Genomic DNA, 27,804 nt, shown 5'->3' with positions numbered 1-27,804 from the left:
TGGGATGGGATGTCCATGCTAAGCGTTGGAATTCTGCCTAGTTGACACACTCTCTGTTGAAAGTGATGTGTTGGATGCTTAGTGCCACTAACGGTGTGGCGCGCAACCCACTTCAAAAGAGTTTAAAAAAAAAGGCATCTTAATCTTTCTGTTTGGCTTTTTTAGAAATATATATTTGCTTTATAATCTTTAGAAGACAATAAAGTACATTTCTTGGTTCAAAATAAATGATAAGATGACATATATTCCTTTCCCCAGGTACGCCAACTTCTTACGTTTCATATAAGTCATGCAGAAAGCAGCTTCATTTTTATTTCAAAGTACTGACATTCATTTTATGATGAAGAAAAGATAAATGGCTACGTACAAAGAAGTGTTTATCTAGGAACACAGCATTTCTTTGTGCAATGTTATAAAATTCAATTATCACCTACAATACTGTTTGACATTTGTTAAACAATTAAGATTTGTGGTAATAGCAGGTACCGCAGTGACACTCTGTGTGGTTTTCAATCTTCAGGTTGTCCATCACTGTGACCTGCAAATAAAAGTTGAATTAGTAAAAGTGTGTTACGTAGACATATTAGAATATATTCTTTATAAGAACAAAATCATTTTATGAACCCGTTACTATGTATAGAAAAAGTATAGTTGGGAAAAAAATCAAGATTTCAAATAAATTATTATTTGTGCAACATATACAACACTGGAAGTTATTTGCCTAGATCTTATCCCGGCCTATTCTGCAGTCAGTCAATAATTCACTTAATATAAATGACACATTTAAATTAAGGAACTGATACAATGTCCCTATGATCAAGTTAAATTTTCCTAAGAACTACTGTTTACACTATAGTGTCTCAAGTCATTTCTGCTTTGTCATTATAAACAAAGGATCCTTTTATTTATATATAAATATATATATATATTATATATATATATATATATATATATATATATATATAATATATATATATATATATATATATATTATATATATATATATATATATATATATATATATATATAATATATAATATATATATATATATATATATATATATATATATATATATATATATTAAGATAAACATGCTGTTTTCCCTTTTTTTTTCAGATGTAAGCTGCCATTATACTCCTGCCATAATCAAGCACTGTAACAAGACTGTCTCCTCTCTGTCTCCTTTAGCTTTACTGTTCTGTCTTACCTACAGTGTTTTTTCTTGCTGCTTCCTCTTTCTTGCAGCTAACGTTATTATCATAATTTTTATACAGATTTATTTGTTTTATTAAAATAAACTTGTTTATCCAGAAAGGTACATCTCATTTCCAAGCATTATCTTGAGAAGGTCCCCATTCACAGTTCATTTCTTCCAATTATAAAGAACCGCATATTGCAGGGTTTCATTTTTGTTGTTGTGATGTAAGATCCAGGTTAGTAATAAGTTGCATACTTAGATGCACATGTAAGTTTGTACGCTGCCCACTTCTTAGCTAATAAAAAATCTACTCCGCCCTAATCTTCAGGATAAAACTGCATACAGAATTTCTTTATCTTTTTCCCCCAAATCTAAAATATTTGCTTTGTTAGGCAATGCAAAGCTGTCAGACATATGAGGTGAAATAATAATTTGCAAAAATAAATATTTTTGTGTCTGAAAACTGCTTTTCTCCAGAATCCGCGTGTCAACGAGACAAATTTTTGTATTTTCCTGTCCTTGAAACTTTATTCAAAACCAGTTGTGTGACCAATATTATCTTGTAGCTCTTCAATTAAAGATTTCAATTTGCCATAGCCATAGAAGTCACAAGGAAAAATCTTTGTAGGGAAAACAACAGATTCAGGTCTATCACTAGGTATGTTCCCTGTACACGATTTATCACTTAATTCCTCATTTGCTGTACATAAAGTAGTGTCTGTGGCAGATTAGTGGGGTTCTGTTATGTTTGTACATTGTGAATTAGTAGGTTTGCGAAAGAAAAACTGAAGTGTAGTTCATCTCTTCTTGTTCTGTACGACCTCTCTCCTTTTGGTTCATTGTGCTTGCTGTAGCTATCACTGCTGGTGCATCCTCCCAGAGTTTGGACTCCCCACCCGACGTATTGCATGTGGGGGACGCAGTGTGCAAGCTCACTCCAGATATCGGAGATTCGTGGAGGTCTTACAGCTGATCAGAGGGAGTTACACCAGCATTAAAGAAGGGTGCGGGTGTCCCTTTAACACTACCCAGGGCTTGCTATACGCGGATATCTTGTCATCTTCGGGGCAGTGACTCCTTTTCCTCATGTTACTTTTATGTCTGAAGCGCTTATTCCCATTATATGTTATTTGTATTATTTGTTATTTATATTATTATTTCACGTGTATTACTGCTGTGAAGTGCTATGTACATTAATGACACTATATAAATAAAGATATACATACATAATACAAGTGAAACCTATTGCCTATTGTTCACCAAATATTTTAATCGATAAAGTGCCCTATCGCAGCTATTACTGGGGGAAACTCATGGGAAAGATGGAAAATCAATACACCTCTCACTTTTCCTTGTACAGTTTGTACCTATGAACAGATCTATTTCTGTTAGGGAACATTATTACCAAGATACAAAGCCAAAGGCATTTTCATGTGTGATGTATGTACAGTAAGTTTCAATAGTCTCGCTTTTTAAATTGACAATAATGCATTAACATGTCATTTTCTGATGAATTAAACCCAATTATTTGGACCCCAAGACTTTAACAGTAATGCAGACATAAGGTAAGATAACCATTTTCCTGCTGTTACTTTTTCTTTGCAAAGTAAGTATGAAGGGTCGCAAGTTTCTTGTAGATAAAGATGATGGGGTCTATACTGTATATCACACAGATGGAAGTTAACCTTACAGCCAAAGCACTATTTTTTATTGCTCATGGGACTATGTAGAAAGTTCTATACATTACATGTGAGAGTGACTTGATACTTCAGTAAAGGACAGAGTTGTATATGGAATAATAGGTGTTCACTCACTAATTGTAATGTGATCAATAAAGATGTGCAATTTTTTCGCCTAAGTTCACAAACCTTGCCCATTTTTTTTAACTTTTTAAAAAGTGTTATGACAGAGAGAGTACTATTTAATAGGGTAACCATTGATTTATATACCTCCCAAAACACCCCTGCATTCAACACGTGGAGAGATACCTGTGAAATAAGCTCATTTGAATATGCAAATAAGCTTATTTAAATATACAAATGAGGTTATTTCCCAGGTATCTTAGATGCGTTCATAGGTATCTCCCCACTTGTTGTACAGATGTGTTTTTGGAAGTATATAAGCCAATGAGTACTTTATTAAATAGGACTCTCCCTCTCCTCCAAAACCCATATTTTGGGGTAGATTCTTCATTCTTCTTTGACAAAATTCAACCATTTCATTAAAATTGTTGAATCTTGTTTCAACTTGTCAATTTTGCCTGGTGAACTTTTTTTTTTTAAATTCAATTTTTATTTTTATTTTATTTTGAGCGAAATATCGGTTAAGTGAATTTGGGAAAGTTTGTTCATATCTAGTGATGTAGACATCTATGTGCCGCTTGTCCTCAATTTCTCCACTTTTAATACCTCTATAAAACCTCTGTGTCTACGCTACTACAAGCCCACTGGCGAAGTGACTTGCAAGGAAATGTATCAAATGTTATGAAGTTTCTGTACATAGTTACATAGTAGATTAGGGTGAAAAAGGACGTACGTCCATCAAGTTCAACCTATGCTAAATTTAAACAGATACTTTATCCTATATCTATACTTACTTCTTGATCCAGAGGAAGGCAAACAAAAAACCCCAGAGTCATATCATCCAATGATATCTCATAAGGGGAAAAACAAATTCCTTCCTGACTCCAAGAATTGGCAATCAGATTAATCCCTGGATCAACATCCTTCCCATGTATACTTATTTGGTATATCCCAGTACGATGGATTAGTTTTACACACGCGCTCACTCATGCACAAACCCTGTTTGATACTTGGACTACTTATTGCTAGAGGTATAGATGTAATATAATTCCTTACCCTTGTGAAGGCCTTCGCCACGCAACATGTTGCCTCTGATGTAATGTTCTTCGGAACCAGCATGGTTTTCTTTGATCTCATTGGAGTAGGATAAGCCCTGGAGAAGCAGCAGCCAGTGCACTGTAGAATGGGAGCTCCTACCTTTGAAAAGTATTTGTTTTCTTTCAGTTTGCATTCTGGACAACCTGTTACACACAAGCAGATTTTTTTTTTATTATTCTCCTGTACAATTAACTATATTTTAATATCACTTGTCTCTATGTAAATGAACACACAGTTAACATGAAGAACCGGGAGTGAAAAAGTTGGTGCCAAGGCAACCTTTAAATTATGCATAAATATTCATCTTAAGGGGCTGATGTGTCTATTATTTTTAATGTAAATATTATATTATACGGTATGTAGATTTAAGTAAAACAATTGATATCGAGGTATAATAGGAAAAAAACCTGGAAGCTGGAGTTCAGTGTAGGCGTATTAGAATAAATGCACAAATATGGAAAAGCTACTGAATATTGTCATTCTCCATAAAACACTTTTAAACAAACAGATAAGCCATAAAAAAAAAAGCCGTTTGTCTAACATAAATGCTATAACTGGTTCATAGTTGATCAGCTCTGTATTCAGCATTTTTATTACATTTGATATACTCTAATATTATAAATATTAGGAAACTGTATCTTACCCTGAGCCATTAAATCTCCGTCTGGAAAGGAATGAAGAACATGCATAAAGACAGACAAGAAGGCCAGAATAACTGCTAAGTACTTTCCACAGTAATCCATGGTGTTCCTGTAAATTATAATAGCAATACCTTAGTTCAATATACAAAAAGTATACAAAATATACAATATATACAATATACAAAAATTATTTTTACATATATTTATATACTATGTTCATAAGTCAGAAGCAATTAAACTAAACCTCTCTTCTACACCCCCTTTCTGCATCGGGACCTGCATTGCATGTGTTTTGCATTTCGTTTTGGTTTTGAAAAGGTTAACATCTGGTTCCTCTCGTTTGGCAATCTTTCAAAAAATATTTTTAGCCTCAAAGTGGCAGCATTCCCTAAAGAAACATACCCATCGGACACTTTTACTGCGGTGTCTAATGGTAATGATATTTTGGTTCTTATTCTGAATAGCCTAAAAAATAAACTGTTTCTTATAGGAATTATAAGAAAATACAAGCCACACTAACTAGATACTGTACATTAGTACTAAGGCTATTCACTGCCACCTTGTGGCTGGTAATACAGGAGCATGTAAGCAACAGAACCTTTGTAACAGCAAGTAAAGGGCTGGTTGTCCCACCCACTCTGCTCAAATTATAGACTGTACAAGACGAAGACCTTATCTTTGGTATTTCTACTCCCCCATAAGGATACATTGCATCTGTCCCAAGCATGCCAGAATTATTTGCCTTAATGTGACTCAACGACTTCTGATAAAAGACTGCTCCATGTTTCTACTACTCTTTCAAGAGAATACTTTGTCTGATTTCTACTGCCCTATAGTTTAAAAACATGGCCATTTGTCCAAGTGTTTCTCTTCCTCTGAATGATACTTCCATCCTGTACCTTATGCCTTTGAGGCTATTGAATGTTTTTGCTATGCCCGTCTCATCCCGTTTCCCTAGGGCTGCCAGATGTTACGTATGTACGGGATTGTCTCTTATTGGATTGCATTGTCCCTGTAAGGTTTGTCGGGGCGCGTAATTGTCCCATATTTTAGTGTCTTGATGCAGGGCGGCAAACGGGGGGAGGCGAGAAGAGCTGGAACAAATGGCCCAGGCCTGGCAGCTGTGAGGGGCCCGGCCAGAGGTTCGGGCGAAACGTCTGAATCTGGCTGCTGGGACCCAGCTGCTATGGCGGTGCCTCCCCACTCACTGGTCGGTGCTGGAAGTCGAGTCCACCCGGAAGTTGAGTCCAACTTCCACATTCCCGAGTGGGACCGTCGAAGCCCCAGAAGCCTCCATACCAAGGTAATAATGTATGTGTGCTGTGGTGGGGAGAATTGTGTGTGTGTGTTGTGGTAGTGGTGGTGGTGGTGGCAATTGTGTGTCTGTGTTTTGGTGGGTGTACGGGGGTTGTGTGTATTTTCGAGGGGGGGAGTGTCCCGTATTCTAAAAACTTAAATGTGGCAACCCTACGTTTCCCGTCTCTCTTCAATGGTGTACACTTTAATTCATTTGTAATACAGTTCAAAACAGCCTTTCTTGCCACATACTGTAGACACTCTTACTACATGTTACTGCCAACTGCCTTATCCATCATGTTGTGGTGAAGAGACAGCTAAGTCTTTTATGTACAGTATGCGAGAGGTTCAGCTACTTGTTTCCAGAACAAAGAGATTAGAATTACAGAATAGTAACATTTTTTAGGGAGGACTCTGTTAGGGGATGCTGGCCATGGGATCTCTCTGGTAGATCTGCGAAAGTCTGAAAAGCAATGCTCCTTATTCCCTGCATGATGGATTTAAAAAAAGGTTCCATAGTCATTCAATTAAAATATAATTTTTTACTTATAACCCCCACATTTTTAAATGTCGGTTCTTTACACTGACAACAGATTGAGCATACATGTGCAGTAGATTGGTTCTGGATTTTCAGTATAATATATATTTGTCTTTATTGTTCCACAATGAATGGTGTTTTTTTTCATTGAAGCATCTAAAAGTTTTGGAAGTTTGCAGGAGCTTTTTTCACCAGCAGAATATAGGCCTAAATGCATTAGTGATACACTACTAGTCTGACCCCTCTATACAAAAAGGCAACATTGGCATATTGAATGCATTATAAATACATTTCTAATTCCAATAACACATGGATGAACTCTTGAGTGTTTTTGTGGCCCTTCATTTGTCTGCCTTGTTTATCAGTACAGTTGATTAGATGAGCAGAAGTGGGATAACACTGCTGCCCTGCACAATGATAATAGTGACTTGGTGACAACATGTATCTGTCATCCACACAACACTTTGCACATGGCAAAGGGGCTTTAGGATCTCCTTGACAAACCTGTCTCCAGTGCCTGTTGATCTATTTGTTCAGGCCACAGTGTGCAGATCCCAGGATTCTTTCAGTTCACACACTCGCACTGAAAATGCAAATCTGGAAAGAACTGTGGGTGCTCTTTAAGAAAAGAATTGGTACGCTATCCAGGGGTGCGCAAACTTTTCAGTCTGCTTCCCCTCTGCTCATGCCCCCCCCTTACCTGTTGTCCTGCGTCTTCTGAGGTCACGACATTGCGTTGCCATGGCATGACCTCGCCGCGTTACCATAGTGACGCTTCGCTGGAAGCCGCCGGAGGCCAGGTAAGTGAAGTTACAAAGGCATCCCGCGCGCTCCCCGGCATTTCATTTAAGTGCCCTGGGGAAGAGCGTGGGACCTCTGCAACGGCCGCGCCCCAAAAATCCGCCCAGTTTGTGCATCCCCTGCTTTATACCAACGCAAGAGCTGTAATAGCTCATTGAAGAATGGTTGCACTAGCGAGTATACAGCACCACTACTTTTTATTTGTAATCCATTGATTTCAATTACATTTATAGAACAATATTTTTAGACCGGAAAAGGGACCACTCTTTTTCTAAAGCACAAACCGAGAATAATCATATTTTGATAATGTGCTTTAAATAACTTCCTCTCTAGTTCACAGAATCATTTTTTTTAGGTAATTATGAATATTAGCACTAAGTTTAGTAGCATTTAAACCATTGGTATTAGTCCTGGTAAGTAATGTTATTTGGTCCATATTTGCTAAATATTTAGAATATCAATAAAGAAACATTTCTAGACAGGAAGTACAAATGAACGTTTGTACATAAAAAAAACAGTGGCATTTAATATTGACTGGAGATGTGCAGCGCTACCCAAGTTTGTTTTGGAAACGTTGGTATGAATGTTTTAAGAAAATTGCTGCAAAGAACTAACAAATGTTTCTTACATTCGCAGGCAAAGTTTTCTTCACGTTTGAAACATTGGAAAACACAGTACTGAAAACATAATTCCCCGGAAAAGATATTGGGGCATATTTACTAAGCATTGCTTTACCATAGGGCACCTTCCAGCACTGGTAGAAATCTTACAGACTTTAATGGTCAATAATGTGTCTTCTACCACTGGGTGGTGTCTTATGCCATAGCACAGCTTAAGAAATATGGGCCACTGTCATTTAGCAACTTGTATTGTATTGTATGTCTTTATTTATATAGCGCCATTAATGTACATAGCGCTTCACAGTAGTAATACATGTGGTAATCAAATAAATAACAGCTAGTATAAATAACAGGTCATGGGAATAAGTGATACAGGCATAAAAGTAACATTAAGGAAGAAGAGTCCCTGCTCCGAGGAGCTTACAGTCTAATTGGTAGGTAGGGAGAACGTACAGAGACAGTAGGAGGGAATTCTGGTAAGTGCATCTGCAGGGGGGCAAGCTTTATGAAACATGTGTCCAGAATTATCCCCAGTGATATTCATATGCTTCTTTAAGCAAGTGTGTTTTAAGGTGGGTCTTAAAGGTGGATAGAGAGGGTGCTAGTCGGGTACTGAGGGGAAGGGCATTCCAGAGGTGTGGGGCAGTCAGTGAAAAAGGTTTAAGGCGGGAGAGGGCTTTAGCTACAAAGGGGGTAGAAAGAAGACATCCTTGAGAGGAACGCAAGAGTCTGGATGGTGCATAACGAGAAATTAGGGCTGAGATGTAAGGAGGGGCAGAAGAGTGTAAAGCTTTAAAAGTGAGGACAAGAATGGAGTGTGAGATGCGGTATTTGATCGGAAGCCAGGAGAGGGATTTCATGTGGGGAGATGCTGAGACAGATCTAGGAAAGAGTAGAGTGATTCTGGCAGCAGCGTTTAGGATAGATTGTAGGGGAGACAGTGAGAGGCAGGAAGGCCGGACAGCAGGAGGTTACAGTAATCAAGACGGGAGAGAATGAGGGCCTGAGTCAGACTTTTAGCAGTCGAGCAACAGAGGAAAGGGCGTATCTTTGTTATATTGCGGAGGAAAAAGCAACAGGTTTTAGAAATGTTTTGAATGTGAGGGGCGAATGTGAGAGAGGAGTCGAGTGTGACCCCTAGGCAGCGTGCTTGGGCTACTGGGTGAATGATCGTAGTTCCAACAGTAATGTGGAAGGAGGTAGTAGGGCCAGGTTTGGGAGGAAGTATGAGGAGCTCTGTTTTTGCCATGTTGAGTTTAAGGCGGTGGAGGGCCATCCAGGATGATATAGCAGAGAGACATTCAGAAACTTTGGTTTGTACAGCAGGTGTAAGGTCGGGTGTTGAAAAGTACATTTGTGTGTCGTCAGCATAGAGGTGATATTTAAACCCAAAAGATGTTATTAGGTCACCTAGAGAGAGTGTGTACAGAGAAAATGAAGAGGTCCCAGTACAGAGCCCTGGGGTACACCCACAGAGAGATCAATACAGGAGGAGGAGGTGTTAGCAGAAGAGACACTGAAATTTAGATGGGAGAGGTAGGATGAGATCCAGGATAGAGCTTTGTTCCGAATACCAAGAGAATGGAGAATGTGAAGGAGAAGAGGGTGGTCCATGGTGTCAAATGCTGCAGAGAGGTCGAGTAATATGAGCAGAGTGTAATGACCTCTGTCTTTGGCAGCATGGAGGTCATCAGTTATTTTAGTGAGGGCTGTTTCCGTGGAGTGAGCAGTGCAGAAGCCAGATTGTAGAGGGTCTAAGACAGAATAGGTGTTAAGAAAGTGGAGCAAACGAGAGAATACAAGACGTTCAAGGAGTTTAGAGGCAAAAGGCAGGAGGGAGACAGGTTGATAGAAAGCCAGGTAGGGTCAAGCTTGCTGTTTTTGAGTAATGGTATAACTGTTGCATGTTTGAAGGAGGATGGAGTTGTACTGAATTTGCCACTTTCACAACTCTTTCTAAATTTGAGTTTACATTTTTGAGATTTCACATTTGCACCTTATCTCCCGTCAATAATTGGCAAGGAGAACATTTCTGGCTGATAATGGATGATTGTTTTTTATTTTGGGTAACTCTCCTTTTTTGGCTCCTTAAGATGTATAGAAGTGTTCTTTTTGGCAGATCATGCCCTCGGACATTTGTTTCCCAGTACTAGCTATGTACTCACAATAAACTCAATTTGATTAACCAGTTGGCTGCTAGAGGACCTAGTAACACACTGTACAAATTTAAGTTGAGTTGAAAAAATTGTATTCCAGATAAGTATCCAACAGATAAATAAACCAGCCGGATATTAGTATTCACTCAAATTGTGCTGTTTCTTATTTTATTTGTTTTTCTAATTTACTGTAAGGTTAATTTAATAGCTTTTCCAGTCCTAAGACCCTGAACGAAACACAAAAACAGATGGAATTGTATGGACAGATCTGTATGTTCATACCAATATCTGAAAAGAGGGGGAAAACATATTTTATGACCCGTAGTGTTTTCATCTAATGGATATTCCACAAATGTCATTGATTAAGACATTAAAGCAACAACTAAGATATGTCCTTAATGTAGTAATGCCAGCCGGGTTCTATTTAATCAGGATACTGGCGAGTGGTCCTTGTTTTCTAAGTCTCCATTAAGCATAAAGACCCAGGGCTAGCACTAACCTCAATACACTGACACGAGAGTTTAATCACAAGAATATGACAAAACTCTCATGATATCAAGGATCTAGGTGGACAATACTTCCAATGCTCTTTTATTATTGTTATTCATAAGGATTACTTTTGATGAAGGCATGTTATTGCGTTACCAACTAGAAAACAAAGAAGTAATTAAAAAAAAAATAATAATGGTCAATACAAAAGTAAAACAAAGTGGTTGTCTGTTACCTTTCTCCTGTACGAGCACAGAGAGTGGGAGAGTAATTTTGTCAGTGGCAGGAGAGGAATGACCTGTTGACGTTCTGCTCCTCTGCTAGAAAGCTGTTACTATCTTTTCCCTTTTCTTCTTTTATACCAATTGCAACCACAGCATAGGACTTAGGAGATAAGCTGGGGATCAACTACCCGCCTGCCTAGCTACAGAACACTGCTTGATGTAATTACTTTTCCATCCATTTAATCATATCATATTTTTAAAATATAGCATACATTTCTCTATCTTCCACCGCTGCCGGTGTCAACTTCTTCAAGAACAAATGTAGAATTCATTATTGATTGTCTTTTGCTCATTATTGTCGCTATTATGTTAAAATGTTCCTGTTCTTAAATCCTCTCCTCCACAATGAGTTTAAGCAAAGTAATTAGATTTGGTGAGTTATACCATAGTGTAAGAATAGCTGTGGCTCCCAAGGGTTTCCATGTCTTGTAGAATTTGTTTCATAGACATAAACACACACCTTCTGTTTTTTTGTTGAATGTTATCCTGGGCTTTTCAGTTATTCAACAGGACATCTTGTCTCCTCAAAATCAATGGGTTGATGTTTCTCATTGAAATTATAGAGATGTGCACTATTAGTGAACTATTAATGCACTATTAATGACCATAGAATTCCAAAAAGTACAACTTGTATTGGATGTAAAGAAATATCAACTACAGTATGTACACTGTGTGCAGTGACCACGCCGATAACATCCTTTAAGCTGTCAAAAACACAATTTTGTCTATTGATATCATGTACTGTATGTCAATATGTGTCAATCTATGTTTCAAATATTTTCCCCTGCGGTATATAAATCTCACAGGTTGTGCTGTTAAGGGTTGCAATGTCGTCTCTTTCTTTATCAAATACCAATTACTCTGTATAATTCTATTAATATCCCTTGTATTTGTAGAATATGTTGAAATGAATTGAAATCTATTACTCGTTGTTTTTATTTTGGACACAATCTTTCTGTTTAACGAGTGAATGATTCTGTTTAATGATTGTCTTTTGTATAGTGTCAGTAATAAGGGCCTCCGGGTAACCTCCTTCTCAGAATCTGTTAGAAAATATATCAACTTGTTTACAATATTCTTCTTCCTGATCACAATTTTTTTAATGTGCATAAACTGACTTTTTGGAATGTTATTAATCATGTGTGTTGGATGAAAGGCATCAAATCTCAGTAATGTATTGCGTGTCATAGGTTTGCAATTGTCATGCCTGTATGCCCGCAGACCAAGCTAGACCCCAGTACTGAGGTGGGAACGGTATGATACCACACACCCACAGCAGTGGGAGCGAGCCTGGAGTGTGGTATAGCGTTGCTGGGCCTGTTGGAAGAGTTGTTAGAGTATACTTGCAACGCTTGGGGATGTCCGTAAGAATAGTCGTGTCCGTTTGCCAATGTTCAGGAGTCCAGAGGGTAGAGTCATCAGAGGGTAAGCCAGGTCCTAAGAAGCCAGAGGTAAGCGAAGTAGTATGTGTACTGTAGCAGGTTAACAGGGATACCAGAGAGCAGAGTATTCCAGGACAAGCAGGGGTCAAAGCCAGGGAAATCCAAGATAGCACAGGAGCAGGACAACACAGGAACGAAGAAGGAGCACAGCATAGGTCAGGTACACACAGGGAAACAGGAACTATGCAGAGCGGGGAAGAAGTGGACAGACAGGGATTATAAAGGAAGGTGCACCAATGACAGAGAGGGGAGGAGTAGAGAGAGAAGTGGGAAAAGCTAGAGATAGGTCAGGGAGAGAAGAGGAGGAGACAGAAGGGGCAGTGAGAGGAATGGCCTATAAGGCTTGGAAGGCGGAGACAGGGGAAGCCTGATAAGAGGAGTCTGTGCGCGCGCCCCCTGTAAGCTGGGACTGCGCGCGCACCGGCTGCAACACAGGAGCGGCCCGCACGGAGCAAGGGAAGACCTCAGAGGGGAAAGGAAACCAAGAGGAGGGGAATGCGCACGGCTTGCGAGCAAGGGCAGAGCGGAGGGATCAGGTGAGTCAGCGGAGGGGTATGTGGGCACGCTCCCCGTGGGCTGCGGGAGCGCACGAGTCGGACACGTCACCAGGCACGCGGAACGCCGCGCCGCAGTTAACACGCAGGGAGGAGGCAACGGGACGGATGCCACCACATTGGAAGGTGATGCGGGCATTGCGGGAGAGAGGGCACAGGGAGGATCATAGGAGGGGCTCAGGGACCGCGTGGGTATGTGGGATTTGCAGGGTACGTGCTGCGGCAAAGGGAGAGAAATGGAGGGTAACGAAGAGGCTTGGGAAGGAGTGGGAAGGGCAACAGGAGACGGGAGAGAGGGACCAGGTTGGGAAGGAATCTCCTGAGTCGTCACAGCAATATAAAGTTGAATATATCGTATTGTTCTTTTATACTGTAAATCACACATCTAAAAAGTCACTTTGTTTCTAGTGCTTAGCAAATGTAGAATGCAAACCTCTAAAATTATTATTCAAATAACCTTGATATTCTCCAAAATTTATTTAATCTCCTTTCTGTAGTATTAGCACATCATCAATAAATCTAATGTCTCTTTAGATATTTCTGGGATGGATTAGATTCAAAGATAAAATGCTGTTAAAAATATAAATTCACAACTGACGGTACCATAGAGGATCCCATTGCTATACTGTACCTTTTACTTAAAAGACAATTGTTTATCAAAATGAAAAAAGTATTCCTAAGAACTAGATCTGCCATACCTATTAGCGTGGCTGTTGATGGAACATTATCTGTATCCTTAGGCCCTGGTCAACAACTTAGACAGCGGCTCTAACAACTACTGTAGTCACTGTCTGAAACTATAGCCTGTACAGGTGTGGAAGAATCTGTTTATGTATGTAGCCAGGTCCCCTCTGGCTCCCCGGTTCCCCGTTTCCCCCTCCCTTACCTCAGTTATGGTAGGGGTGGTTGCGGGTGGCGACGGGCTGGCCAGCGGCTCCCTTTGCAGGACACTGCCATGTTTAATGTGTCTGCGCATGCGCAGAGTGTCGCGCATGCGCAGAACCGATACGGCGGCCATGTTGTAGTCGCTATGCGCAGAACCGATACGGCGGCCATGTTGTAGTCGCTTTGTGACGGTGGGGGTAGCCAGCCTTCATAATAAAGGTAAAGCCACCCCTAAAAAGCATGGTTTCACGGTTTGTTTTCCCAGACTCGGTGGAATCTACCCAGCGTGAGGTATGGGGCTGGTAAGGTGAAGCCGTTACTCGTAGGCATGGTTCCCATTGGCCAGTTCGAATTTCCTACTTTCCGGATTCCTGAGCCCCTCGACACACCCTCTCCTTTCACACGTGCAGCAAGCCCAGCCTCCAGCTTGTGATTGGCTGTTGCAGTTACGATCCGTTCTCTGATTGGTCGCGAGTCCCTCATCCACTTTAAACATCCAAGGTCACCAAGGTCTATGTAAGGGGACTGCCCAATCAGAGAGCCAGACAATCTTGGGACTTGGTCCGGTGAAGTGCTGGCAGGCTTTTCAAAAGTGCTTTGCTTTGAATAGCAAAGTACTCGGCACAGAGTTGCGTGTAATGCTTAGTGTAACTGAGGACAAGTTCAATAGTCGCGGCCAAGTTATGAGAATCAACGAAGACGCGGTCAGCAGGGAAACAAGCTCTGAGAAACCCCTACCATTACAACATTATATATATATAATATATAATGATATATATATATATAGATATGATAGATAGATATATATATATATAGAGAGAGAGAGAGCGACAAGAAAAAAGAACAGAGAGCGCACGCCCCATAGCGTAAAATTGTATGATTTATAAAAAATAGGGATGGGGAGGGGGGTATTAAAAACACTCACAAAGGTCGTAATAAACAGGCAATTTGTGATTAAATCACCACCAGCGAGATAAGCAGCGTCCTGGATCACATCCACAGTCCAAAGAGAGTTCCTGCTGGATCACCAGTAAAAGTTCATCCTCTGGTATGTGTCGCGGATGGTATTCCGCGTGTGGGCTTGCAATGAAGCTTGCGACTAGAACGGCCTCAATACAGCTCCCTGCATGCTCCGGCCGTAAAGCGTGCACTTGCGTGATGACGTAGTGCCGTAATCAGCATACCCTGATGCGTTTCGTCACAGCTTATGCGACTTTATCAAAGGGATTGCTGTGTGCAAGGAGGACTATGTATTTATGTCTAGGCGTCTGGGGTGATTGGTGGAGAGCTTGCACAGGCCACTCCCCCAGATACATCCCAATAATGAGGCATCGGGAGCTAGCCAATGAGGTGAAACCAGCAAACATCCCCCTGACTATCATAACAGGGACGAAACGCGTCAAGGTATGCTGATTACGTCATCACGCAAGTGCACGCATTACGGCCGGAGCGTGCAGGGAGCTGTATTGAGGCCGTTCTAGTCGCAAGCTTCATTGCAAGCCCACACGCGGAATACCATCTGCGACACAAACCAGAGGATGAAATTTTACTGGTGATCTGGCAGGAACTCTCTTTGGACTGTGGATGTGATCCTGGACGCTGCTTACCTCGCTGGTGGTGATTTAATCACAAATTGCCTGTTTATTACGACCTTTGTGAGTGTTTTTAATACCCCCCTCACCATCCCTATTTTTATAAACCATACAATTTTACGCTATGGGGCGTGCACTCTCTGTTCTTTTTTTGTCTCTATAGATTCACCTTTGGATCTGGTTCTTCCAATTGAGAGCAGCCGTGGACCCCAGGATTCTCATTGTTCTGTTGAACTCATCAGGACTTATTTAGGGTTGGACTTGTTGCACTGTTCATTTATGCACTTATATTCTTATGCATGTTAGAATATTATTATTTTTTTTAGTTTGTTTAGTAATCATCATTTGTGCAAATTAATAACAAGATATTTTTCACACAGGTTTTTGTTAATTAATATTCACATCTATCACTTTTTACACTGACTTATTGCACATATATTCACATACACACCTTACACTGATTCATGAGTGGCGCTACTTAATTTCTTTTTTTTTATTTATATATATATATATATATATATATATATATATATTAAGGGAAGAGAGTTATATATATATAAGGGAAGAGAGTTTTTTTAGCTATTGCTAGACTTATGTACTCATTGGTCACTGCCTATACACCACGGACACCTGTGGGACATTTGTGAGGTGTGTTCGACTATCCATTGCCTTGCGGAGTCACAAGCAACAGACTTCACATCCGGATTACACTGAGAGTGTGGAGGACTTCCGGGTCACACTGTGGCTGTGCAATTCCTGTATCCCCTGCCGGTTGTCAGTCCAGAAGAGCTGGGACTACACGGAAGGAGAGATTGACATGCAAGCAGAGTCACATCGTGGGCGGTTGGCGAATGAGTATACTCATTACATGCTTTTACCTTTTATTTGTTTGTGAGTTTGCATTTGTTGGTTCAATTATTTTTTATTAAATTGTATTTTTCATGCTGCACTAGGATCGGGCGCTTTCTTTTCTTGTTGTTCGCAGATTTCAGGGAGGTCGTTGGTCCTTGCGGAGAGCAGCCAGATCCTAACATATGGACCCTTGGTTTGGTTATTTTCATTTTTTATTTTTATTTTTTCATTTTTCATTTTTTTCATTTTTTCGTATTTTTTATATTACATTTTTATATTTATTTTTCCAGGGGAGTATCCATTTGTGTGTTATTAGAACTTTCATGACACTCACGGCTTATTTGTAGTATTTTTATTGATTTATTGGTATAGTATTATTATCAGCAGCTTTTAACCATCAGCACATATAGCATTTTATTATCCATCACATTGCGTGTGTTTTTATTAGTGTGAGTCAATCAGCCATTACATTAATATTATTATTCGGTCTCATGCCAGTTCCTTATTGTTAATTTAAAATTAGCAACCACTTCACAGACACCAGTGTCAGTATACACCTGAGGAGCGCAGTCTTTTTTTCTTTGTATATATATATATATATATGTATACAAGTGTCAAAAGGAGTGCTAGTGGGCGTGGCTAAATGTATACAACAAAAAACATAGGTAAGGGTAGGGGTTACTCAGAGCTTGTTGGGTATCTGTGTGTTTATTAACTGTGTGCAGCTGGTCTCAGTTGCTTTTGGGAGGGTAGTGGCACCTCCCCCTAAGGTTTAAGCTTGCCCCTCCCCAGTTTCAAAGTTGGCAGGTCAGTTTCATTTAGCCAGGTTACGACAGATCCAATGTGATCATTCTTCCTGTAATTATACAGGTTAATAAGAATTTGAACCCAGGGAGTGTTAGGACCTGCTACGGTCATGCCTTGAAAGTGGCAGCAGGCTTAAGATGCTTTGGCCAAAGGGTTAAACTAATGGTCCCTTTTTCAAGAGAATATATAGGTATTGCACTGTGTATTTTTGTCACATTGGAAGTAGCTTTGGGAATCTCTGTCTGTTTTTTGTTGTATTCTTCCTTTTAATATTGCAGAGTACATGAGTAGTTTGGGAGATACCTTTTTTATTTGCACTATCAATTGATAGTCGGGTCAAGCAATACTGATTTACAAAATCTTCTAGGATTTTAACAGATGTAAAAAGCCAGTTAATAATCTAAGGCTGAGTCCATAGAAGGCACGACCGTGCTGAGCTGTGCGGACGCTCCGCGCTGAGCCCCTGCATCCTCCATGAGGATGTCTTTAGAGGGGGCTCACGCGAGCGTCCGCAGGCGTGCTGGGGTGCTGGATTTTTCAGCCGACAGCCAAACTGTTTTTCAGAGCGCTGTCGGCTGAAAACATACAATCAGCGCGGAGCAGCGTCAACGTCACGGCGCCGTGACGTCGGTGCGTCGCGGGCGATTGGCCCAGCGACGTCACTGCCCCGCCTCCCTCAGTCTCCCCCCGCCTCCCGTTCGCGCCCGCTGGCTCGCCTGCATGGGCATGAAATCACGCAGATTTCAGCAGGCGAGCCTCAGCGTCAGCGCGCCTCAGCCCTGCTACCCCCTCTATGGCCCCAGCCTAAGACATGATGTGCAGGAGTCATGACAGAGGGGGAATCCTGGAAGATTTTGTAAATAAGTATTGCTGACCTGAGGAAGAGAGAAGAATTCTCGAAAGCTTGTCTTATAATGTCAATTATTACTCCAATTAAAAAAAAGTATCACCTTAATATTTAAGTAATCATTTACTCTGCACTATCGCAACTGAACAACCACGGCTATTTTTATTTAATCCTTTAAATAGCTTATTTGTAGGGTATAGCTGATTTCATCCACTTTAATATGTCCCCAGTCATGTAATCGCTATAATTTTATATGAGAGACATCAACCCACAGATTTTGAGGAGACAAGATGTCCTGTTGAATAACTGAAGAGCCCCAGAATACCCTTCAACAATAAATAGAAAGTATGAATATTTCCTGCATTTATCCTGAGAGGCACTACACTTAGAAGCAATGAATAGGCTACTGAATATGTCACTACGTATATACAATAATTTGTTTCATAATCACATTTTTGTTTGTTTTTATCTTTTAAACAAATTGCAAAGAAAAAAAAGTTCGCTGAAATTATTCTTTACAAAGGATGGGGGTTTTGGGACTCCCCGAATCCAAATACTTAGGAATTCTGTGGTTCCAATTAATCTGAACAGATGGCTTGGAACTCTGTGCTTGAGATGAATCAAAACCTTATTTTTTTATTTCCTCTCGAGTTCGGTTCTTGGCGCATTTCCACAACTATTGGGATGCTCCTCCCTTCTACTGCTGCCATCTACTGTCTAAAACGGGTGCGCAAATGTTTCTTGCTGCGCCCCCCCTGCCTGCTCTCCAACGTTGTCGCGCCCCCCTCCTCTTCACCCCCCTTACCTCGGTGCGGCATTACCATGGTTACCATGGCAACCGTGACGTTACATGATGACGCCGCATTGCCATAGTTACGCATACTGAAGCTGGCTTAACCTTGGTCAGTAGAGGTTACAGAGGCCTCGCTTGGTCCCCCGGCATTTAATTTAAATGCCCTGAGGAAGAGTGTGGGACCTCTGCAACCGCCCATGCCCCCCCCCTACACAATACCCTCCCCCCCCATTTGCACACTGCTGGTCTAAAAGGTAAAGGAGTGATCAAGCATGAGGGGGAGAATGACATAAAGAGACACAAAGGAGAGGGGCAGAGAGAGACAGAGCAGAGGACCGAGTAAGTAAAACAGAACAGAAAGGCAAATTAAGAGACACACAGCAGAGGGTAAGAGAGAAAAACACAAGGGCGGGGAGAGACAAAGGCAAACACAGACAAGTTACCGTTTTTTTTGTTTGTTTGTTTATATACACAGACAAGTTACCGGTTTTTTTGCTTGTTTGTTTATATATATATTTTCGACAAACATATACATTTGCTCGCCCCGGGCGAGTGGATTTAACATCGTGGTGAGCGCCTATTGGCCCAAGCAGCATACGTTTGGTACTAGGTGGCGAGTAGATTTTTTTGTGTGGCGAGTAGATTTTTTGGTGATTTGTCAACCACTGTATATATAGATGTAGCCTAGCACCCCTGGCTATAGATTTCCCAGCCCTGGCACATAAGTCCTGGTAAGAGCAAGCAGTGTTAGGGTTAAATACTTCCTCATGAGCCAGCATGAGAGTCCTGCAGGACATTAATAATTGTATCCGAATGTAGCCATAGCCAGGTGCAGGCTAGTGGCCGTTGAAAGCATCATGCCTGGGGGGGTGGTTATAGGTGTCAGCACTGTGGGGTGATGCCTGTTCCACCCTCAGACCTGCCCCAGTTTTGGCGCAGAGTCACTAACTCCCCCCACCCCCCCCCGCCGGTAAATAAGATGTTTCCCTCCCAAATTATGATAGAGGGATTCCAGGATGAAGCCTGCTCCATAGTGAGCGAGGTGGTTCTACCTCAAACCATCAGGGGGTGAGGGGGTGAAGACTAGTCTCAAGGGCTCAAGCCTTTGGGGGCCTAATCAGGGACAAAGTGACTTCAAGATGCAAGGGAAGGTGTTCATCTGTAGGGTGTGACGAAGTACCTCCTATGCGTGGGAGATGGAATCTGCTGGCCTGCCAATAAATGGTACAACGTTCTATGTCTCCTGTCTAATTACTGGAAAGAGGTTCCTGTGGGGTCATTCTCTGTCCCTGGCAGATCCCTCCAGGATGGAGGCGCTGCACCAGATGACATTCCCTTGCCTTTCCCTATACTGTACCAATGCGGAAACTCAGGCTTCCTGACAGACAATAGGTGAACCCATACAGCATCAAGGTACACAGTAACAGCCATATTTCCCTCGCGGGGGGGGGGGGGTGAAGAGGTGTTACATAGCTATATGAGAAAGCATCTAACATTAAACAGATTCTCAATAAACATTGAAATATTTTAAAACAAGATTCAAATTTAACAAAAGAACTTCCAGAGCATCCAATGATAGTGTACAGAAAAAGCAAACATCTAAAAAAAAAATTTAGCACCCAGTGGAGTGAAAAATAAGAAAAATCGGACCATCAAAAAAACAGGTGTCCTATGGGACACAGGGAAACCACATGGGTGCTTTAATTGCAATGTCTCGAGATGCCTCACCTGTCAATTTATAGATATGAAAGATTCAAAAAGCATTATTTCAAAAAGTACAGGTAAGAAATTTGTGATTAAGGACTTCATCAATTGCAACACTACATATGAAGTGTACATACTGGAATGCCCCTGTGGCAAACAGTACAGTACATGGGGCAGCCTAAGAGAAGCCTAAAAATACGCTTCTTAGAACACAAGCAAAATACATAAAGTATAATGGCTTCATGAAACATGGGCGCAGATAATAGGTGGGTGTTCCCAGCACACACAAAAAAAAATGAAATAATAATTCAACACTGAAATATGTCAAAATGATATTGTATTATAACAAAGCACTTGTACTTTCTTCCAGGTGAGGGGAGCGCAGATTGTTCACAGCATATATGAAAAATAAGATTTAACAAACATAGTGTGACCAATATGAAGTGAATCTTTTGAAGTAAGTGATAATGTTCCACACATGCCACCGCTTCATAGATAATATTATACTGAATTGGAAGGGGATTATGATTCCATGGATGGTTTTTTTTTCACTTCCCTTGATGAGAATGATTTAAATTTAAGATTCACATAGAAAATAAGTATGGTAGAAATAGAGTTTCTTGACTCGGTGTTATATGTTGAAAATGATCATCTAAAAAGAAAAACCTATTTCAAACCCGTTGACACCAATAATTTCATATTGGAGTCAAGTTGCCATGATCCAAATTGGGTCAAAAACATCCCATACGGCCAGTTGCGCCATATCAAGCGCAACTGTGCTGATGATGCCGTATATAATGAACAGTGAAAAATTCTAATTAAGAAATTCCTGTTATGGAATTATACAGCTAATACAATTGATATTGCAAGGAAAAAAACGGAGAAATTAAAACGAAGTGAATGTACAAGTATAAAAAATAGGAGTAGAAATGATGAGCAAAAAACATATGGAATGTCATTTATTACTGAGTATAATAGAGAGGCAGCCAAGATAAAGGGAATAATTGAGAAACATTAGCATATTCTTCAAAGTGACCCTGTATTAAGAAACAATTTACCCGAAACACCTAATATTATTCTCAGTAGAGCACCAAATTAGAAGGGGAAATTGGCCCCTACGACCCTAAAAAGGAAATCGATGAATCCTAATACTTGAATGGATAAACCAAAAGGTTTTTTTGGATGTATAATGTGCAAAGCATGTATTCATAGGGACCCAGAGAAATAGAAGTTCAAATCTAACCGAACAGGGGAAATTTTCCCAATAGAAAGTTATATCAACTGTAAATCAACATTCGTCATATATGTATTGGAGTGCCCGTGTGGCCTCCAGTACATTGGAAGGACCTCTAGACCTCTACGAGTTAGAATTTTAGAACATCTGGGGAACATCAGAAAGGGTCTATTGACACATCAAGTGTCTAATCATTTTAAATTAGTACATCAATCGGGCCCTAAATATCTCAAATATAAAGGTATAGAGCACATCCCCATTAACTGGAGGGGGGGGGGGTAACAGACACAATACATTAGCTAAACGTGAAACATATTGGATTTATAAGAAGGACACGCTATTCCCTGGAGGACTAAATGTGGATATTGATATTGGAGCTTTTCTTGTACAAATATAGTATATGCATTATCATATTGGACTTATTTATCCTTTCAGGTCTTATTATTATTATTATTATTATTATTATTAGTTTATAAATATTTTTAGACAATTTGATGTCATGAATGTCAATATTTTTATTAATTTCATGTTCTCTCTCGTTTTTTCCTCTTTATAGAAATTATCTTTGGGCATTATTTTATTTGCGCCGTTTTAATAAACATACATGTTAGTATTTTAGTTAGCTAATTGTATATTACTGTGATGTTATATTCAAGCACTATGTAGTTAGATCACTTGTACTTACAAATGCAACAATGACTGCATATAGAGATACATTTGGGATGTAAGAGCAACATGTTTAAAATCATGAAACTTATGACAGAAGAATAGTATAGATACATTCTAAATGTTACTATGTTGTGGAGTAACATAAACAAATGTTAGAACAGTGATTGGATGAATAGTGTAGATCATTTACATATACAGTATATATAATCAGGCACTGGCAATTAACAATTAGAGCTAACAACCTATATATATCGAGCTAAAGACAGACTGGTTTAGATTCCTGAAGAAGCTAATCAGTGAAAGGCGTAGAATCCTGCCCGAATTGTGTCTAAGCTGTGCAGAGGAGTCCTGACAACGGTATTAGCACATTTCCACCAGCTCCGCCAGAAGTCGAGTCATCACCGGAAGTGAAGGAGGGTCCTGGGAAGGAGACACACGACGGAGATTGAGGAGCCACGGACGAAATCCTCAGCACTCATACAACATCCTTTTCATATGTACAAAATGTGAGTGTAATACTATTGCAATACGCTGTGATTCTGAATGTAATCCTGAACATACTATACCATGTGAGTTTTCCTTTTTTCTCATATCAGAGAGAGAAAGTGTCTATAATACATTACCCTGAGAAGATCGCCATTGATATCTTGCTTCACTGCAGCTCCAGTTAGAGAGAGAATGAGTGTCCAACATGCTTTCAATTCAAGGAGGAATATGCGAGGGGAACATTATCACTTAGTTCAAAAGATACACTTCATTATATTGGTCGCACTATGTTTTTTCAATTTTATCTTTCATATATGCTGTGAACAATCTGCGCTCCCCTCACCTGGAAGAAAAGTCTTACATAGACCCTGGAACGGTCTACAGAGGGTTTATCTTGGGCTGCTTTACATTTGTTTATCACATGATCACTTGAACTATTTGTGGTGGAAATTTGGTTTTATATACATTTGGGATTATCAACATTTATACTCACATGTGATATTACACCTTTTCTTTTTTTTAAAAAACACTTGTGCGAAATATATACAGTCACGGTTGCAACATGAATAACTACATCTTTTATATACAAAAATTCATAAGCCAAAAACGGCGTGAGGGGGGGGGAGGGGGGGGGGGGGAAATGGGGGAACGAAGGGGAGAAAAACAAGTAAGGGGAAATGAAAAAAAAAGGCAAAAAAAGGAGCTGCTGTGGTGGAGAAAGGGGAGCAACGTTTTGGGGCAGGATGCCCCTTCCTCAGACCCATTCCCACAGATCCTCAACAAACAGGAACCCGTGGTACTTCCCTTTCACCCAAACCACAAAGGTCACCCACCATAAAAATAATAAAATCACTACACCAAATGATGATACCAGGATGTAATCCCAAGGCAGGGAAAGCACTAATGTAAAAGTGACCTCTAGAGAACTAAGTCACAGATAATACAGTATATATGGTACAGAGATATATCAGTAAGATGATAAGTAATATTTATCTGCACAATTGTAAGCACATAACCAGTAAGGGATCCCCCAAAAAACGGGTAGAAGCAGGGACAGAATAACAACAGAGAGAACCCTGTATGCATAGCCTTTTGGGGTATGAATAACACTATGGGGAATAGGCCCAATGTTTAAGGATAAACCTAGGATTAATACCCCAATGGATAATGCCATGAACTTCTAATGAGCATGAAAGCAATGTTCCACTAAAACAATGTAATGCATGGGTCATACGTGACACTCAATCAGTGCTGCCAATCCGTCTGTGTAGCCGCCAGTTGTGCCTGTCAGTTGTGCTGAGGATTTTAAAAGGAGTGTAGTCATATGCGCGCTGGCGGGGTGGGCGGAGTCAAATGCTTGCAGACATTCACATAGAGGTACTGGAAACAACAACCATGTACAAGCTCCAAGAGTAAAGGTCAGCAGTGCCTGAAAAGGCAATGGTTAAATGGAATAAATGCTTTAAAGGAGTTGACACCGGAATGTATGTGTTTAAGGACTGTAAATTCCAAGCATGGTAATGGGGGTAACAAGGAGGGCTAACCGCAATGGGGATAATATGCCGTGAATATGTACTCACTCTGTCCCCGTAGCCCCGGCTGTGCCCGTGTGGAGTACACTCTACCCACTATTAACCACCGCTTTGCTCCCCCTCCTTCTAGCTACAGTCCTGACGCTGCTCAGAAGCGTCTCCTTCTGCGTGTTCATCCGGTGGTGAACGCTGATCCTCTCAAATGACGACAGGAAAGGGTAAGGATCGGTTGTCCATCCGCTCCGTGGAAAAAGGTAAGAACTCACCAGCAAAGAGGTTAAAAATCTTCTTTATTGGACTACATAAAAAACAAAAAAACAAACAGCACAGACTACTCTCCCACGCGTTTCACGCCTACTATGGCGCTTTCTCAAGGAGGTAGCCTGTTGCCTCTCAGCTGTTCAGACTCTGCATACAATAATAATAATAATAAAATACAAATGAAGGTTACGTCTCCACTGCGGCTGACGTCAGATGGTGGCTCTGCCCAAGTGGGCGGTTACAAATCAGTATATGGCATGGATGAGCGCTGCTGGTGGTCTCTATGGCAATCCCACAATGGCTTCCCAGAATGTGTACATGCGGTTGTCAAGGCAACTCATGTATCTAATCACAGTTACACAGACAGGATAAAACGGACAACATGTTAATTATTTTTGAGTGCTGAGAGTGAACACACTGTGCAACAGGGCTGCATCAATATGTAAAACTCTAAAGTAACCCCCTATGGGAGCTAGCCCTAGGCTGACTATTATAAATACAGCACAACCCCCTTATAACGCTGTGCTTGGGGTCCAAAGAATCACATCGCGCTATAAGCGGATCGCGTTAGAAATAATGTACAATTGTATGCATTGTACAATAAAGTATTTAAGATACCAATAATCGTGTTGTAAAGTATTCATAAATACGAAAATTGGGAGCCGCGCTTGCATCGCGCTGTAAGCGGATTCGCGTTGTAACGGATCGCGTTATAACGGGGTTGAGCTGTATATCTGCATTTTAAGAGGGTACATACTGTTAATGCAAATTGACCAAAAATGTGCTAATTTTTGGAGATAACATCTCCAGTTTTCCTTTTCACTGCTTGATGTATCTGCGCCATTATCTCCACATGGCCTTAACATAGATCTGGCAGCATTTCTCTGAGTATTTTCATCACCATATGCCAGTCTCTCTCAACACCCCCTTCCCTAGCTTTTAATATTTAGCCAGATATTTATTTATTTTGTTTGCCAATTTGCCCTCACCTCTCTTATTGCAATCAACCTATTGTTAATTATACTTAATCTCATTTTTTATAGATCTCAATGTTTTAATAGAATCTCTATGGTCCAATCGAACTGTGCTGTTCCATTCATATATATCTTTTAATACTTTTTACATTTTTATACATTTTTTTTATTTTATCTCCCACTTTGTGAGTTTATAACCTTCTATGTGTTGTTACACAGATATTCAGTCACCTTTCCAAATGACAATTATTGCCCATACATATCTGTGTGTATGAGATCAAGTCTTTATCCACATACAGCTCAACCCCCTTATAACGCTATGCTTGGGGTCCAAAGAATCACATTGCGTTATAAGTGGATCGTGTTAGAAATAATGTACAATTGTATGCATTGTACAATAAAGTATTTAAGATACCAATAATCGTTTTGTAAAGTATTCATAAATACGAAAATTCGGAGCCACGCTTGCATCATGTTATAAGCGGATTCACGTTGTAACGGATCGCGTTATAATGGGATTGAGCTGTACTACTATTAACTACGCCTTGAATTTACATTATATTTATGTTTGTTGGATACTCTTACTTAATTTCTTTTTAAACTGCATTATTATATTGATGTGATTAGTTTTGTTCATGATTCATCCCCCTATGATAGGTCACATATATTTCCCTTTTCTCCTTTGGTTGTGTTTTTTTTATTCAAAAGCAGTACTATCTCCTAAGAATTTTAAGTGGGTCACGTTATAAATAATGTACAATAGTATGCATTGTACAATAAAGTATTTAAGATACCAATAATCGTGTTGTAAAGTACTCATAAATATGAACATTGGGAGCCACACTTGCATCGCGTTATAAGCGGATTCGCGTTGTAACGGATCGCGTTATAACGGGGTTGAGCTGTATATGTTAGTATAACATGTAATGAAAGGGTTTAATCCTACACTCATGTGGCTTCCACTTAAGACCTGACCTGTTCCCTTGAAGACTAATTGTAGCAATAATACAATGATAATCAGGGTCTACATGTAGGCAACGCATTATTTTGATGTGTTTCCATGAACAGAGGTCTTAGGATCTCCGTTGTTAGGTAAACTGCTCATTACCATATAATTTGCATATGAGTAAGCCAGACGTCCGTTCAAATTTATGGATCCGCTATGTTTCAGGTGAATGCGTCGACAACGTAACGCAATTGACCTTCGGGGATACGCGTTACGAATAATGGTACGCAGAATGGCCCTAACGTATAGGAATGTGTCTATTTGTACATTTTAAATAGTTGGGCTGCATGCAGTCACTCTTTGTGGTTCGGATTTATTAAAGGACTTCCCTATATGCAAAATATATATAAGAAAAGCCTTTAGTTTTAGTCAAACTATTTCTGCAAGAAAAACGTATTACAATTCTATTATTATTTTCATTTATTTATAACACGCCAATGTATTCTATAGCACAGTATAATAGGGTTGGAGGACGAAATACAATAAAATATCAAACATTAACATACCTATATACAAAAGATAAGGAGGGTCCAGCCCCAAGGAGCTAGCAATCTATAAGGAAACTATTAGGCAGCAGTGTTGTTGGGCTCAAAGCGGAGGGAGGATCCCAATGGCTGGAGTACGCAGGCAGTCGGATAAACAAGCAGGCCGGGGTCAGGGTAGGCAGAGAGAAAGCATAGGCAAGCAGGATGGGGTCAAGGCAGGCAACAGGCAGAAAGTGTAGTCAGATGAAACAGGTCCAGGTGCTGTTCTAATTCGCTGTCAGAGCTTGAGCAGCAGAGTTCACAGAGCCACCATGCCTGACAGACGGGTAAGTGGAAATATAAAGGACAGGGGTGTGAGGTGTCTGTGTGGATTTGGATTGTAACAGAGCAGCTGTAACATCAGCAAACAACAGCAAACATCTGACACCCTTTGGCTGCTGCCTTTGGGGCCACACAGATATAGGCTGAAGAGGTTCTGAATTAATTCAGCTGTGCTAAGCAAGTCCTACAGTCCAGGGCAATAAAAATTGCAGAGATTACGGGGCTGACGAAAAACACATTGCAAGCAATCCCAGATGTTAACCCATAGCACACTGTTTCTGTGTGTAGGGGAGCAGCTCTTGGGGAACCCTTTCAAATGTCTACCTTTGGGGCAAAGCAAGTTCTGTAGTCCATGGCAATAAAAATTGCAAATTATAGCTTTCGTGTATTTGTTAGGCATTGAATATATTGCATTATATACATGCTCCATAGCAAT

General features: G+C 40.3%; 1 protein-coding gene across 1 annotated transcript; it reads right to left on the bottom strand.

Annotated features, from left to right (window-relative positions):
• Window positions 1-292: 292 nt before the first annotated feature.
• On the bottom strand, window positions 293-10,985 carry CGA (glycoprotein hormones, alpha polypeptide). Its single transcript, XM_075594815.1, has 4 exons — window positions 10,876-10,985; window positions 4,743-4,849; window positions 4,058-4,242; window positions 293-538 (listed from the first exon to the last, which is right to left on the bottom strand). The coding sequence occupies exons 2-4, from the start codon at window positions 4,840-4,842 to the stop codon at window positions 461-463; spliced, it is 363 nt and encodes a 120-aa protein (XP_075450930.1). The 5' UTR covers window positions 4,843-4,849; window positions 10,876-10,985; the 3' UTR covers window positions 293-460.
• Window positions 10,986-27,804: the final 16,819 nt, after the last annotated feature.

Source organism: Ascaphus truei, chromosome 4, assembly GCF_040206685.1.
Source record: "Ascaphus truei isolate aAscTru1 chromosome 4, aAscTru1.hap1, whole genome shotgun sequence".
In the NCBI taxonomy this organism is placed as follows: Eukaryota; Metazoa; Chordata; class Amphibia; order Anura; family Ascaphidae; genus Ascaphus; species Ascaphus truei.
This window is presented reverse-complemented; position numbering and strand designations above follow the sequence as displayed.

Coding starts and splice junctions, on each gene's coding strand:
- CGA (XM_075594815.1), bottom strand. CDS start 4,842: ATGGATTACTGTGGAAAGTACTTAGCAGTTATTCTGGCCTTCTTGTCT. Junction 4,243..4,742: donor CGGAGATTTAATGGCTCAGG/GTAAGATACAGT, acceptor TGTGTGTAACAG/GTTGTCCAGAATGCAAACTG. Junction 539..4,057: donor TGGCGAAGGCCTTCACAAGG/GTAAGGAATTAT, acceptor TTTTATTTGCAG/GTCACAGTGATGGACAACCT.